Source organism: Miniopterus natalensis, chromosome 10, assembly GCF_054644295.1.
Source record: "Miniopterus natalensis isolate mMinNat1 chromosome 10, mMinNat1.hap1, whole genome shotgun sequence".
Lineage (NCBI taxonomy): Eukaryota > Metazoa > Chordata > Mammalia > Chiroptera > Miniopteridae > Miniopterus > Miniopterus natalensis.
This window is the reverse complement of record NC_142090.1, coordinates 17791265-17808229: the sequence shown is the minus strand read 5'-3', so window position 1 is coordinate 17808229 and position 16965 is coordinate 17791265. Positions and strand designations below refer to the sequence as shown.

Here is a 16965-nt window from a genome sequence, read left to right as displayed (position 1 = left end):
GGAACCACATCTGGGCTAGAGAGAATAAATAGAATAGAAAACATTCATGGGAGAAACATTGGAGATTTGAATTCAAAGTTTTGACAGCTAATTTTATCTGGGAATGACAGAGACATCAGGCCTGGGTGACTGGGAGTATGATGGTCCTAGCAAAAGATGTTAGGAGAATGAGCTGATTTGGTAGGCTTCAGAAAAGCTTATTCTAGAGAACTGAGTTTTATTTTTGAAATGCTGAGTTTTACGTGATGATGAATCATACAAATTCACATGCCCTGCAAATAGTTGGAACTGGAACTGTGTGGCATATTTGGCAATGAGTCGACCGGTTTGGCTAGATTGGGAGTGCGTATTGGTTAGATAGTTTACTTTCTTCAAGCTAGATCCGGTATTTAATTTATTATCTTCATTGTTTTTGAAGGATCTAGTTGCCCCCTTCTGGGAAAGATGTCTGTCTAATAAAGGGAGTGTCACTTTGGGTGCATATTCCTCTGTTCTGCCCTGTTGTATAAGGGAGATTCAGATAAGTCTGTGCAGTTTGTCTATGAAACAGACATTTTTTTCTTCACTGTTTTTCTTCTGTCTTATTTTGAGGATTAGAGATCTGGGAAAATATTAGGTATTTGAAGGTGATGTTGTTGTATTGCCACTTACATTTAATGTGCCCCTCATACATATAGCCAAGCTTCATCATTGTCCTAACTTCCTCAGATATTTTGCTTACTTGGAAGTGCAGTGATACTCAGAGAGGAGCTGGCATAATAGAGCATAATACCACAGTTTTCATTGTCTTATAAAGCCATAACCGTGATAATGCTGAATAAATGAAAGTATCATATAAGAGGTGGTAATAAGATTACAGTACTGCAGAAATCCTGCGGGCAGGATAAAATTGTCTATTTAGTAAGCATAACTATTTGATAGAGCTATTTGGTGTTATGCTTCTTCCCCCTCCTTTTCTAAATCACTTAGACACATATTTTCAACACTGTTCTCTCCATTAGCTAGAGTTATGGAGTGAGTTAGGTGTTTAATTTTACCTCTTCCAAGTGCAGTAGTCCCTCTTATTTGCAGTTTTGCTTTCCATGGTTTCAGTTACCCACAGCCAACAATGGTCCAAAAATATTAACAATTCATAAGTTTTAAATTGTGCACTGTTGTGAGTAGCCTGATGAAATCTTGCGCTGTCCCACTCCATTCCTCCTGGCATCTTTACGCTGTATATGCTACCTGCACGTTAGTCACTTAACCCTTTGCGGTCGTATTAAATTTGGACACGGATGTTGTACTGGTCGGAATTAAGAGCTTTCAGAGAAATTATGAACTGATACATGAATGAATAGAGTTAAGATTCGTACGGTTCCTTGCTGTGGTGGCTGAGAGCAGACATACGACCGGAACGGTAAAAAAGCTTTGGTGGCTGAGAGTAGACATACGACCGGAACAGTAAAAAAGCTTTGGTGGCTGAGAGTAGACAAACGACCGCAAAGGGTTAATAGCCATTTTGGCTATCAGATCCACTGTCATGGTGTCTCGCAGTGCTTGTGTTCAAATAACTTTTATATTACTTAATAATGGCCCCAAAGTGCAAGAGTAGTGATGCTGACAATTTGGATATGCCCAAGAGAAGCCATAAAGTGCTTCCTTTACGTGAAAGGGTGAAAGTGTTCCACTTACTAAGAAAGGGTCAAAAATCTTGTGCTGAGGTTGCTAAGATCTACAGTAAGGACAAATCATCTATCACTAAAAGTATGAAGAAGGAAAAATAAATTCGCTAGTTTTGCTGTTGGACCTCCAACTGCAAAAGTTAACGGCATAATGAATGATACATGCATCTTAGTTAAGATGGAAGGGCATTAAATTCGTGGGTGGAAGACATGGCCAGGAAATGTGTCTGCTTGCTAGCAGTGTGCTGCACCAGAAAGCATTGCAACTACAGAAAGACTTCAGCCAGGGGTCCCCTGAAATGAGTGACCTGAAATGATTGTTATAATTGTTGTCTTTTATTATTGTTATTGCTAACCACTTACTGTGCCCAATTTATCAATTAAACTTTATCATAGGTATGTATGTGTAGGAAGAAAAAAGGACATATAGGGTTCAGCACTCTCCCTGGTTTCAGGTATCCATTGGGGGTCTTGGAACATGTCCCCTGCAGATGAGAGGGACTACTTTATATTTCTATCTTATTTTCTTGTCTGTTAGTTTTTCTTTCAGGAGATCAAGGGTGGTAGGTATACCCTTGTATAGGCATGAGTAGAAATAAGGTAATGGGTGTGATGTGGCCCAGAGCTACCTTGGAATAGAGAATTAGCTATTCTGGCAGGTTGAGAATAAAGTGACATCTCTTCATCACCCACTTTTAAAACCCTGGTCCCTAGGTAGCTTTGGTTTTCTTTCTTTTCTTCCCGAACTGAAGAGTACTGTTGGTGCCCAGTGGGACATGACCTCTGAAGCTAGAGAGGTTTTTGTTGGTGCTCAGGAGTAAGTCTGTTATTTATAGTGAAGTTTGGATGAATATGTACTTTAGGGTTCAATGATTTATCTTTCTACAAAGACTAATTTTTTCATGGAAGGACTTTTTCCTTGTTTTCTTTCTCCTTTCCTTTCTCTACCTTCCCTTTCTCCTTTCTTCCCTCTTTTTCTCCCTCCCTCCTTTCTTTCTGCCAGTGTTTTTTAAGGCCTCCTTTGGTTTCATTCTAACCATGCATCCTTTCAGGTTCTTTAGACTTCAGTTCGCAACAGTCTTCATAGTTTTCCTTCCACATCCCCCTCTCCGCCAGGAAGAAGGATTAGGATTCATTCAGATACAAAGAGAAGGTGGAGGCTGTTCCCAAGAGTTCTTGATTTTCATATCTCAACTCCAGTCTCTGGAAAATGCTCTTATGAAAAGAACAGTTGTGTTTAGAACCTGTACATATTCTGAATGCTCATTAAATAGGAACTAAAACTTATTGGGAAATTTGTTCTGAAGAGTGTTTTGTTGCTTGATTTGCTTCTAAGGCTGTTCAGATAAGCCCCGTTCCATATGTGCCCATTCTTGAGTCTGGCTTTCTGGGGTTACGCTTCTCTGTGGGTCATACTATGTCCTATGTTCAGTATAGCCACAGCTGGGTTGGTGGGCTGTTAAAAGCAGTCACCTTTGGCTCTCAGAGCCTGGAACAAGGATGTGCTGCCCTAACACTCCATGTGCCTTATAGCCCTTGAAAATCATTGACCCCCCCCCCCCCCGGTTTTATCCTAGTTTGTAGAGCCTAGCTCGGAACCTCGAGGCATTTGAATCTTCCTGTTTGTTTTCAATGTCATGCATTCTGGGCAAGTCCCTAGTCACTGTGCTGATCCTCTGGTGGGGCCTCTGGTGGCTGTCCTGGTGACAGGACTTGTTAAACAGATAAAGAAGCAAATAAGAATAAGAAGGCAAAAAAAAAAAAAAAAAAAGATTTTAGTTACTTTTAGGATTTTACATTAATTCAAGGGAGAAGTGAGAAAATAGGGAAGACAGTAGGACAGAGATTTGGTAAATCTATACAGGATGGTGTGCCACCTCAGGTGTTTCTAATTATTAATGCTTCTAAAACAGAGTCTCTAGTCTACATATGCTGCTTGGTTATGTGGGAGCACCTCCTGGATGTATTTTAAGAAAAAAATGAGGGGAAATCATAGTTTCAGATTCATGGGAATTCAGTCACTGGGTATTGGAGCATAAAAGAGACTGAATGGAAGAGGTCAAGTGTGACCCCTTGGAGGTGTCATCATACAAGTTTTTGGAAGCTACCTGTGGTTCTATAGGACTTTTTCCTAGTTTGAGGCCTGCTTGAAAAACAAGTAACATAATAAATAATAGATATTTGTTTATTGCCCATTGTCTGCAGACCCCTTTCATCTAGAATTTCACTCTCTCCTTTTACAGGCTTGTCAGCCTGCAAAAATCTAACTCAAGCTTGCAGTTGTCACATTCATTCCTCAGAGAGCGTGGACATAGAGGTCTTCATGTGATCCTGTAGAGAAGGAAGGCTTTGGGGCCTGTTAGCCATCATTTTATCACTTCTTTAGTATCTTTTAGGGTGGACAGCCCACATTTTCCATAGACATGAGTAAAAGTAGATCTGATATTCTGAAGAAAATAGTTGTCCAGTCTTCTTTCCTTTCTATCTCCTTGTGAGTCCTGGGGTTACCTCTTCTTCCTTGCTTGTCTCTAACCTAGTGGCAAAGAAAGACGTCAGCATCGTGAAGCTTCCCTGTGGTTCAGCCCCACAGTAGGACATCCCTCTGTAGCTGAGGAGAAGCGAGATGAGCCACCTGGTAGGTTAGAAATCAGTACTGGAACCCTGTCAGCTGGGGATCTCCATCCCAGGACTTGTGAGAAAGACTGTCCTTGTGGCAAAGGTACACCCAGTGTGAAAAGGAAGTGGAGGCAGTTTTCCAGAACAAGACATTGGAGTCTTTGAGTGTCACAGGTGACAGAGGCCCAGGCTACGTGCCTGATGTCTTGTTGGATCTAGGTTCTCTCACAGTAAATAGCCATGGGATGCATTTTGTGCTCAGTTTATGAAATTTGACCACAGGACCTTGAAATTATTGTAAAGAAATTGTATGAGGAGTGTGTTTATTTTTGTGCATGCGTGCACACCGGGTTATGTACCTCTGCTATAGACAATGTTACTGTTATGAAATGCATTGAGCTGTTAATTATCTATCAACCTTTTCCTTTAGTCTTGGCTTGAATATATTGTAGAGGCATTTCTTATGGGCTTGCTTTGTTCTGAATATGTATGCATGTGTATGTTTGACTTAAGGAAAATATTTGTGTTTTTATAATCTCTGCGGACACCTCAGTGACTGATAAAATATCGATGGTTTTTAAGTGGAAAATGTTAAGCTGAAACAGCTAGATAAAAATTTGTGAGCCAGAGCCATTGAGAGTTACCTGTGATCTTTCTTCAGGTGGAGAATGAAGTGTGTGTGTGTGTGTGTGTTACGGCATTATTCCCTATGCCCTCTCTTTTAAAATACTTATCCACTTAACCCAGGTCCTTTTTTATTAAGTAGTATATTCCTTTTAAATTAGCTCTATTGTTAGGTACTAAATCAAGGAAATCACAAAATGTGTGAGTGAGCAAGTGTGTATGAATATAAGGGGAGGTTTTTCTTAAAGCAAAAAATTAAGGATAATGCAAGTCAGGTTTCTCACAGTCAGAGAAGGAAGGTATAAATATGGAAAGGAGGAAAACTACAATGAATCCTGTAACGTTGGGTTGGGACTATAGATATTTGTGTGAACTCATGGTATGTTGGTTGAGGTTTTCTAAGAAGCTCATGCCAAGATGGGACTAGATGTATAAGAGATTAATTGGGGAAAACCCTTCTCAGGGATCCGGATGAGGCTGGGAGAGCCGTCAGACTGCACTGTGGGCCTTAGCCCTGTGGAGAAGGAGGGAGGGAAAGAAGGAAGGTTGAACTGGAAAAATCTAAGCTGTGGGGCAGTTAGTTCTAAGAGTTTCTGCCAAGCTGACAAGGAGCCCTTGAGCCAGAGTTGCCCATCAGAGGAGTCCAAAGTCTCAGCAGTAGGCCTGTCTTAGTATCTCTGCTGTGCTCAGTCATTGGCTAGGAGCAGCTGATGGGAAGCACAGCCCTGGCTAAAACAGTGGTGGCTTTCCAGGCACAGCAGCTGGGACTGTCAGTCAGTTATGCTTCCTGCAGTCAGAGATCTGAGAGGTACATTTTCATGGCTGCCACACATGGTTTCCAATGGTATTAGAAATAAATGTATAGCCCGGGCGGGCGTGGCTCAGCGGCTGAGCGTTGACCTAGGGTCCAGGCGATCGGGGTTTGATTCCCAGTCAGGGCACATGCCCGGGTTGCAGGCTTGATCCCCGGTTGGTGGCGTGCGGGAGGCAGCCGATCAGTCACTCATCATTGATGTTCCTATTTCTCTCTCTCCCTCTCCTTTCCTCTCTCTGAAATCAATAAAGATATTTTTTTTAAAAAAAAAACCTTAAAAAAAAGAAAGAAAGAAATGTATAGAAATAATTATGTGAATGTGGGCTACTTAGATAAATGACTGATTTTAGAGCTACAGAAAACAGCACAAGGTAAGCCTGGGATATGTTGTACCAGAAGTTAGGACATGCTCAGTGGATGATGGCGACATGTCCATAGGACACAGAAGCCTGCTTGAGCCAGTTCTCACTAGCCAAATTGGGAACAATTTCCACATCAAAATAAATAATGATAGTAGTTGATTATAACCCTTTGAATAAAATGAGATTCCATGAGTTTATACTGATCTAAATTAATTAATTAATTAATAACTTGGGAGAAATTACATAGTTTAAAGTGTCTCCTCACAAAATACATATTAGTCATAAAGAGGAAGAAGAGTAACTTTACAGTCGAGAAGCCTGGTAGACACTATCCTGATCAAGCCATCAAAGTGGACATCAGTGGTAAATTACAGATCATTTCATAGGAGGCTAAGGGAACAGTTCAGCCTCTCTCCTGTGGTGGTCCTGCCAAAGATGCATAACCTGCATCTGATCACAGTGGAACATCAGACAAACCAAAGTAACTGGCCTGTACTCTTCCAAGTGTCAAGGCCATGATATGCTAAGACCAAAGAAGTGTTCTAGACTAAGGCGACATGACAACTAAATGTAATACCTGATTCTGAACTAGGTCCTTCTTTCCCCTCAGTATTTTATTGGAACAATTGGCAAAGTTTGAGTAGGGTTTGTGAATGGTAGGAATGTGTCCACGTTGGTACCTTGGTTCTATTCATTGTTTTATGATTATGTAAGAAAAATATCCTGGTTTGTAGGAAATGAACACTAAAATATTTGGGGATGATGATACACCTGGTCGGTTACTTACTCTCAAGTAGTTCAAAGATGGAGGGCCCATTCTTTGTACAGTATGTGCAACTTTTCTGTAAGTTTTGAGTGTTCCAAAATTACACACACACACACACACACACACACAGAGTTAGGTAATCTAGGTAATTTTAGCTAACTATCTGACCTATCAATGTATTATTTGTTACTTCCAATCTTGGGGTAGAGGGATTAGGGATGGAGAAGGCTGACAAAAATGTGCTAAAACAATTATAATCTACAGTAAATGAAATCTATTTAAATAATCGTATTCTCGTGTATGGGCACAGAATACCTTTTCTCTGAGATGACAGAATATTTAGGACCCCATGGTTTCAAAGGTATCTTGTTATTGGAAGGTATGTGCTCATTAAACAACCTGCTTGCTATGAAAACAAGTGTGTGGGGGGGGAATTTCAACTACTAGAGCTCTTTGGAGAAAGTCTATATGTTGGTTGTGTTTGATTCAGGAATATCTGACCATGTCTAATGAAAACTGTTCACTTTTAGCAGAACCTAAATTTCTCTTAGTTTGGAGCAGCAGTTGTATCCCAGCACTATTTCTCTTTGTTATTCTAGCTGATACAGAGAGACATGACTTCCTGTTAGACTTCCAAGGCTGTTAGTTCCCTTTTTGTATGCTGATTGTGAATTATCCATTCGAGCCAGACATGTATAATTGGAGTAGAATTACTGATACACTCAAGAAAGCAGAACTTATAAATTTGTCTAAAGCAGCATAATGTCATGGCACATAATTTAATGTTCTCTTTTCTTACTGGGCAAATGATCAACACACCAGTGTCGGTTTCTGAGCCATCTTTGGCCAGGAGGGACATCTCCTGACCTTTCATTAGCAGCCAAAAGAAATGAATGGGAGAGTGAAGTACATGGATGTAGGCTAATTCCATTTTCTCTCCCTCCCTTTCATTCTCTTTAAATTCTGTCTTAGATAATGGAGAGGAGAAGGACAAAAGCTGGTAAGGCATATGTAGAAAGCTTTTGTCCTTAATTGTGTTCTCAGCATGCTTGGCTGATATATGCTTAGGATAATAAATAATGTTCCAGCGCTGTATTTCTAAAACGATGAGGCGTTTTTCTGATATTTCAGAGAATATCTCAAAAATTTCAGAATGTAAGCCCGGCCTGTGCAGCTCAGTGGTTGAGCATCGACCTAGGATCCAGGAGATCGAGGTTTGATTCCCCATCAGGGCACATTCCCGGGTTGCAGGCTTGATCCCCAGTGAGGGCACGCAGGAGGCAACGATCAGTGACTCTTTCATCATTGATGTTTCTCTCTCTCTCTCTCTCTCTCTCTCTCTCTCTCTCTTTCTTTCTCTCACTCTCTCACTGTCTCTCTTCCTCCCTCGAAATCAATAAAGATATATATTTTTTAAAAAATTCAGAATGTATTAAAACAAAATTATAAGAATGTGCTATGATTTTACCACAGTGAAAAAATTACTTATTCTAAATAAGCTAAATTATTTCATCCAGAAAACATTTACTATCTACTTTATGCCAAGTGTGGTTCTAGTCCTTGTGGTACAAAGCTAGAAACAGGCAGTTCTTGCCCTCTCAGACCTCGTAATTTAGACAGAAGATAGACACTGAGGGAGTATCACAGGAGAGCACACACCAAGAAGAAAATACATGTGATGTGATTCTCACCTGCCTGGCTCATAGTAAATGCCCAGTGATGATGGTTGTTATTATCTCATGTGTTTTCACTCTCCTTACTGCTAAGCACCAGCACCAGCACCACAACTGTTCCTCCAGGAGAAATCTAATTAGGGATATGAAGCTAAGAGAATATGGCTTACACTCTGAGTTTCAGAGAGAAAGAAGGGGGGTAGTGGGCAGGGTGTGCACTTGGGAATCTGAGGCCTTAGCTGGTTTGTGGACATTGCTGACAGGATGCGGAGGGCAGCGACCATGAAGGGATAGGGGATGATTGTACCCTTGGTTGTCTGCTGGCCACACAGGTACTCAGTAATTCTGTGAATTGATTTGAGCAGCGTTAAACAGGAGTGGATCATTAAACATTTGTGCAGTTTGGCTTAGTATTCTCTAGCTTTTTAGACAGAAACTCGTTTGTGAATTTTTTCTTGCCTGTTTTGTCATTCCAGCTTTCTCCTTCAGACCCCGTGTATTGACTGTAAAATGTCAATGCGCAGTAATTCAGATTGCAGTAACAAATACGTCTTTGTTCTTCTGGCATTTCAAATCTCAGCCTGGCACAAGTGGAGCTGTCCCCCAGTCTTCTTTCTGGCTCCTTGGTGGATCGAGCCTCTCTCCTGCCCTGTTGGGGCTTTATGGTGACACCCTTAGTTAATCCTCACCATATATCAACATCTACAGCTGTTGACTTGGGGCTGTTGGCATTCTCCACACTGCCAAACCTAACTCTGTGATAATGACAGCGTTTGCCAGCGTGCTTATGTGGTGACTCAGGAGACAGGGTGGCCAGCAAAACAGCCTCTTTGTGGGAGTGGATTTTGAGAAGTGCTAATTCTGTGGCAGTTTGGAGATATTAATATCGTGCTGGCAGTAGATAAACAGGCAGCAGAGGGGCACATAATGAGAAGAGAATCAGCCACGGCATCTTTTCCCTTCCTGCACATATTATTTTTTTTGTCTTTAAAAAAAGTAATTCCCTGGGTTTTGATGAAGAGAATCCTTACTTAAGTGGCTTAAACATGCACGTAAAGTGGTTAGTTCAGCTCCCGGCATCTCCAAAGTTTGAGTCTCTAAGAACACCAGTTTGTTAAGAGTTAACTACATCTCCAAACAACGCTAAATCATAGCATATGGTACAGTAGCCTATTGCTTAGCATACCCCCTCCCTAAAGGGCAGCTAACCAGATGGTTTGAGTGGGGCCTTTCATGTAATTATGACAGACACAAAGAAAGACATAAGCGCCAGTCTGCCCCAATAATATCATGCCTCTTGGATTCCAGTACTTACTACAGGTAATTTTTGAAAATTTGTTTTTGCAGTTTATTGCTTTGCATCAAGTTTCCTTCTCAGGTGGGGAGTAACCGTGCAGATATGCTTCATTCGTTGTCTGAGAGTCATGTCCAATGCAGTCTTCTCTAGTTAGTAGATGTAGGTCACTTATAGTGGATCCTCTTTCTAATTCTGGTGAAGGAAAGAAGGTTCGACACAGTTGAGAAATGATTTAAGGATTTTAATCTGCATGTTCTGTAGTCCTAAGGTAACTACTCAGACTATTACTTTAAAGCCGGTCATCTCAGATTTTATTTCCTCCATTTTATGCCATTTTTCATAAAGCATTTTTATCCCACCACAGTACCTTCCTTCCCCTCCCTACCCTACCCAATTTATTCATAGTCTTACCTTCTGCATGCCCCTTTGAGTGGGAGAGCCACTGTCAGGATTTCTGATGAGATGGGAAAGCACACCGAGTGTTCTGTTAAACCAATGTTTCTAACACTGCCAAACTGGAACAAGACATTTGCTAGTTATAGTATAGGCTAGAAAGGAGATTTCTGAGAAAATTTAGGTCATGCTTTTATGTGTTTTGTATTTTTTATCTGTGTATCTGATGTTTTAGAGCAGACTTTTCTTGAGGGTAGTGGCTTGTTTATAACAGTTGGTAAATAGCCCAGCCTAAAGTGGGCTTCTTATAAATATTCTCTGCTTGGTTTTATGTATGGATTGATATAGCATCTGACTGTACTAGCCAAAAAGTGCTGAGCTTGGGAACTTTGTTATTCCATCTTTTATTTGGATTTTAGCTTAGCCACTCATTGGTCTTAACATCCTTGGCTTTTCCTCCCCTCTGCCAGGACGCGTTAAGACCTCCAGGTGCTGTTATTATTTCTGTTGACTGAGCCCCATATGCACCCCTCTGCTCACTGACCTATCTTTTCTGTTGCAGAAACATTGCTGAGGCCCTTGTCAGCAAAGGCCTAGCCACGGTGATCAGATACCGGCAGGATGACGATCAGAGGTCCTCTCACTATGATGAGCTGCTTGCCGCGGAAGCGAGGTGAGATGAATGATTATTAAGTAAAGACATTGGGATCCACAGCCCCGCTTTTTTCTTTCCCAGTATCCTGCCTAACCCTGGGCAGAATGTTATGGGAAATAATATGCCAAGAAAGCCTGTGTTCTTCTATTCCACATTTTCCCCATGAAAAGAAAAGGGGCACACTTCAAACTTGCTGTCTAACATTAAGTACACTTGGGCCTCTGTTTTTTAAATCTGCATAATAGGTATATATTAGCGATGATCTTTCTCTGGACATCAAGTACTGCATAAGATGCTCTTGTCATCACTGTGCTGTCTTCATTCTCTGGGACTAACAGTGAAGCCATGCTTACGAGTGTAGGACATTTGCCTCTGGTTCTTACCTCCAGAGGCCCCTGCTCTCTAGCCCCTCCCATTTATCACCTCTGGACCTTTTGTCATGTACAAAGGAAATGAAAACATTTATTAGGAAATGAGTTTTGCTTTCACACTTCTGACAGCTGGCAGGAGAGCATTTGAGAAGCTCTGTGACATTTTACTTTTGTCCTTCATCCCTGTGGCTGGTTGCCCCAAGGACATGCATTCTGCTCAGCAATATTTCCTACCAGCGACATTCCTCGAGGCTTTTACTCAGAGACATCTGTCATTGGGTGATACTGGTAGTTGAGTGATTCCCAGACTTCCCAGGAAACAGAGTAAGATCTAAGCTACTGTTGCTGAACTGACTTGGATAGCTCAGCAGACTGCTTGGACTTGACCAAAATATATCCACTCTTTCAAAGTGATTGCAGGTGCTTGCCTCACTCAGCCCTTTTTCTGCAGCCTAGTACTTCTTTAGTTTTAGAAGTTTGGTAATAGCCAGGTTATGCTTTATAGTTAAAGGAGGAATGAGTATGGGCACATTATTATGTGTACTTCAGACTTTGTCATTGAGATCACTTCTCTTGCTCTTTGGCCCAGAACATTGCCCTGATATGTGACATTTACTTCTCACACCATGTCACATCCTGATGGATAGAGCATCTGTAGAATGTCACACAGAATGTCAGCTAAGAAATCAGTCAAACTGCTGTAGCTTTTCAGATTCTTTCTTGTGGGCTTTTCTCAATGGGCTCAATGTAGGACCTAATTCTTGAGCACAAAAAGTTCAGTGAAAATACCAGTATCTTTGGTCGTTTAAGGCTCATTAATGGCCAGTGTAAAATAATATGGTAGAGAATCCATAAATGGTGTTTCTCTAATTTTTCCTTACTTCCTCATTTTTCTCTCCCTGCCCGTGTTATCACTAAATCAACTGGGCTGAAAGAACCCATCGTGGGAAATGTGGCTTCACATCTCTTAAGCACTACTTGATGATCTGGTTACTCTAGGAAATGGACAATGATTAGACTATACTTAAGGTGGGAGTGCTGGGGGAGGATCCGTGCTGGGCGTGCTCAGCTTGGTCTGGTAGTAACTTGAAAAATAAGTTATGCATTTCCAGAGTAGCAGGAGCACTTAGTAATACAATGGGATCCCGAGTCCTATTTTATCTTGGGTTCACTCTGCCACTAGTGAATATTTAATTCTGGCCAGCAGGTAAGCATGAAAATAATTTGCATAGCTACTCTGGAAAGTGAGGCCACACAAGCTCTCTTATTAAGCTGTTGGAAGTAGCTATGTTATGCTGTAATGTTTAATGAGTATACATAGAGAGTGAAATTTTTTAAGTTTTAGGTTTTAAGAAGAAAACCCACCTCTTTAATCTAGTACTCATTCTGAGCTGAAGGAATGGAACAAGATGCCTTCCTGCTAAAGCAGTGAGCTTCCTGTAGATAATTGTGTTGAGCCATTGCTTTCAGATAGATGGTGGAAAAACTGGCTTCAGGGTCATTGCATTGTTGCAGGTTGAGTAAACGGAGAGAAATTGACTACTTTCCTAAGCCTGTGAGGCATTGCTCTAAGGCAGTACAGACCTCGTAAAGATTTAGGGGAAATGGCCAGCATGAACTGTGAGTTTTCCTTTGAAGCAGTATTGTCAATGAGCCTCAGAATGGCGGCCCAGGGCCATCTTCCAGATGCTAACCTCCAGCAAGATGAAATAAGATCTGAGAAAGACTGGAACATCTGCCAGATAGGAATAGTGGTTTTGTATCCATTAAAAAATATTTTTCAGTTCAGAAGGTAGCCCCCCTTTAAATTATAAAGTTGGCCTTACCTCAAAACCACCTGTTTTCTGATGCTCTGCTTTATTTCAGCTTGCCTGCAGTATGAAGTGCTCCATTTTCCATGACACACTCTCTTAGCATTCTTACTTGCTTCTGTCACGTTACAGCATGTCAGAGCTCTTTTTACATGCTGCTTCTGCCCCTTATCCTGCCTGTCTATTGAATATTATGGGAGTTTAAGGTTGTTTTCCCCAAGATAGATTAACTGTATTTTTTCCAGTTGAACTCTGCCTTGTAATTTTATGCCTCTGTCAATGGGCTTCCTCTGTCTCCCAGCTTAGTGTCCTCTGCAGATCTCATTAGCAAGTTGTTTATGTCTTCTTGGGCCCTGAGTAGAACCCCTAACAAGAATGGCTTCGGTGTTGACCCCAAGTCTCTTACTTTGTGGACTGTCATTTAACTGTCTTTTATTTATCATCCTTTAGCCACTTTTTAATCTTCGGTGATTGCATACTGAACCAAGCCAATTTGAATTAGTTTCCCAAGTAAAATTTCTTGAGGTACTGTGTCTAATTCTTTAGCAAAAGCCAAATTAATAACATCTGCTGTGTTCATATCATTCATTCTGGAACTTGTTCAGTAAATAATGAGTGGTTCTTTAGGCCCTACCCATAAGGGTGCTGATTCCAACAGATTTCTTTGTCTCTGACCCCTGGATACCTGTTTTTCTCTCTGGTTGTCACTAGTGGTATCAGCATGGTGCACAGTGCTCTTCCATTGACTTCACTTTCCAGAGCACTGCTCAGCCGGCCATTAATCCTTTTAGAGAAACATTGTAAGCTATGGGGAAAGGGCGTCCTGTTAACTCGTCTGACTTCTCGGGTCAGTGGACCTGCCTGCTTAGGAGCTGATGCACTTTCTCAGGTCTCTGCAGCTGTTGTTTCCTCTGCAGAGGGGTGGTATGATCTGCCAACCTTTCTAAGATCATCTGACGGGAGCTCAGGGGGAGCTGCGTTATGCATCCATTGGGAGACCAGGTGAGACAGAAGAGAAAGAAGAATAGCAATTTGCAGCCTGCCTACTGCTTTCAAGCATATTCACCTGCCTGCCAGAAACACGCTCATACCACCTGAGCAGCTGTGTTCAGTTTGCTGACCCTTCTAGGCTCCTTCATAGAAATGTCTTTCTGCTTTTGGGAAACCCTCATTATGCCTCAAATACATGGCACATCTAAAGGAAGCCACATCTTGTTTTATTTACAGGATAAATAAACCCCTAATTCCCAGCATGCAGGCCTTCTTTTCTAGTTCAGTTGTCTGTCATCAGCTGCCTCCTCCCTCATTACCTTGTGTCCTGGCAAGATAAGGTTTTGGCATTTTTGTATGTACTCTCAGGCCTTGCTTCTCTCCTGGGCTCCATTGAAAAGCCCTTGATTTTGTCCAGGGTTCTGAGACCTCTAGTGTGTGTCCTTATTTTTAGTAGAAAGAATGTAGGAGCAGCTGATCTACACTTCTTGGTGACACTCCTGAACTTGGTTCTTCTTTTTAGGGACATCATATGGGCTCCTTTGAGAGTGTGACACATCATTTCTATTCTGCACCATGCTAATTTTTCATTCTCCACATTGATTTTCCAACATTTCCAATTCTCAGTTAACTTTGGTATGTCTCAGCCTGCTGGCCTGCTGCATTCCTAGTCTCGATGAGTGATCTAAACTGAAGGTAGGGCCTTTGGCTCCTTCAGAGAATCTCTTGTATCCTTCTGAGGGATTTCCAAGATACTGGACCCTCTTATTCTCTAAGGTGTTTATACACTCAATCCTATATACTTGGTATAACACATCCAGTATGATTTTAAACAGGTTAATTTCCTTAGCGTTCTAGAGGTCTTTCCAATGGGCTTTTGTTGAGCTTGTTATGGACACTGAAGATGAGCTGGAATTAGATGCTTGGAATTAGATCAAAGCTTGGCTATGTGCCTGGTTTTCCTTGGACATCATACCTGGAGAATATAATCCGTGAGCATTCCTCTTTACCAATAACTCTATTTTAAAATGTAATACTTTAAGGTTTCCTAGAAACTATTAGTCTCTGTGGCTCATTGCAGCAAAACACGGAAGTTGTGCTAGTTCAGAAGTTGGGGCTTGTTTCCCTCCCTCCCTCCCTCCCTCCCTCCCTCCCTCCCTCCCTCCCTCCCTCCCTCCCTCCCTCCCTCCCTCCCTTCCTTCCTTCCTTCCTTCCTTCCTTCCTTCCTTCCTTCCTTCCTTCCTTCCTTCCTCTCTCTGTTTCTTTTTTTCTTAATTTTAATTGACTTTTAGAAAGAGGAAGGAAGAGGGAGAGAAAACAAAGCATCAGTATGAGAGTGGAACGTCTGTTGGCTGCCTCCTGCACGCCCCTGACCGGGGATCGAGCCCACAACCAGGGCATGTGCCCTGACAGGGAATTGAACCAGCAACCTTTCGGTGCACAGGAATGACGCCCAGCCAACTGATCCACACCAGCCAGGGCTGGAGCTTTATTTCTTTAAGGCACCTCTTAATTCTAATATTTTGTGATACTGAGATAGGATGTTTATATATTCAGAAAAGAAAGTGATGTCCCAGCTTGACTGTGGGAAAGCAATTGTTTTGAACAGTCTAGTGTCTGAGCCAATTTAAATGACTTTAGATTCATTCTGGACATACATAATGAGGTTAGGGCTATCTCAGAAGAAGAGAAAAGGGCAGGCTAGGCTCTCTTATCTTTTCGTGTATTTTCTATTTCTTGCCCAGCATACTGCGGATTAAGAAAACTGTGGTGGTGTCCTCCATCTTTGAGAAGCGAGCATAAGCTTGCGCCTCTCAGCTCTGCCTTGGTTCCCTCTCTTCCCAGGCCCCTAAGGGACTGTTTTCTGATTGAGCAAACCTTACCACAACTCCTTCCTTTAAAAATGAAAACCAACTAGTGCTCCTGCCTTGCTGACTTCCACTTCTCCAAACCCTATCAACACCAGTCCTTGATTAAAGCCCTATCAGACTGTTTAAGTAAGAATCTCTCTTGGTGATGTGATTACTGGGGCCACAATGGGCCTACCAATTTCCATGCATTTGGAGCAGTGACTTGTCAGTGTATGTTGCGTTTACACTGAAGTGCTTTCAGTGCCACTGGGAAAGAGGTGCTCTTGGCCTCCTATTCTTGATTTAGCTACAGCAGTGCCACATTTCGTTCTGAAATAGAGAAATTTTCCCTCAAAATTTCAGTAGGTGAAAAAAAATAACCTGTGCTTAAAAAGTACACTACTTGATAGAGTCCTTCCTCTCTGTACCTGTAATTTAACTGGCATTTACAGTACTGGTTATGAATGTAATGTCAAGACTTACTCACCGGCACTTTCTGTTGCAAAGCTAAAACCTTTGGCTTGAGGATTCTTAAATGGAAGAGCTAAATACGACCCGTTTGACATAGTTCTGATTTGTTAAATATCTTAGTAAGAAGCAAGTTTCATCTGCATATCAATCCAATGAGAAAACTGGTGTTGAATTTGAATGTCTGTTTTAAAATTTTAGAACTAATATATCCTATTACCGTGTATAGATTGCATGAGTTAATCAGTTCTCCAAGAAAACAAATCATTCCTCTACGGGGAGCAGTTGTTCAAGGCTAGTTTATTTTGCATGTGATTGCTTTTCATTCATTTCTTTTCTATATTCTCATTTTCGTGAGTATATCCTTGGGCCCAGGCATTGGGCATAATAGTGGTGAAGAAAAAAGGTAATAGACTCAAGTCTTGCAAAGCAGGCAGTCTCGGTGGGACAGACATTAAATAACTTTATAGTGCCTCTAGATATTGCTATTTTTCCTATTCTCTTTTCTCACCTGTTTTCTTAGCCCCTCCTCTTTCTCCCTCTGTGTTATTAATACCACCTGCTGTACATAATTTTTATTCCATCTCTCATTTCTATTAAACTTCCCCATG

The 16965-nt window shown here is 41.5% G+C and overlaps 1 protein-coding gene across 1 annotated transcript in view; it reads left to right on the top strand.

Annotated features, from left to right (window-relative positions):
* Positions 1 to 16965, top strand: part of SND1 (staphylococcal nuclease and tudor domain containing 1) — a 418687-nt gene that overhangs the window by 216222 nt on the left and 185500 nt on the right. The window contains exon 13 of the mRNA XM_016213329.2: positions 10772 to 10882. Within this exon, the coding sequence (XP_016068815.1) occupies positions 10772 to 10882 (111 nt within the window). The remainder of the gene's footprint in view (positions 1 to 10771; positions 10883 to 16965) is intronic.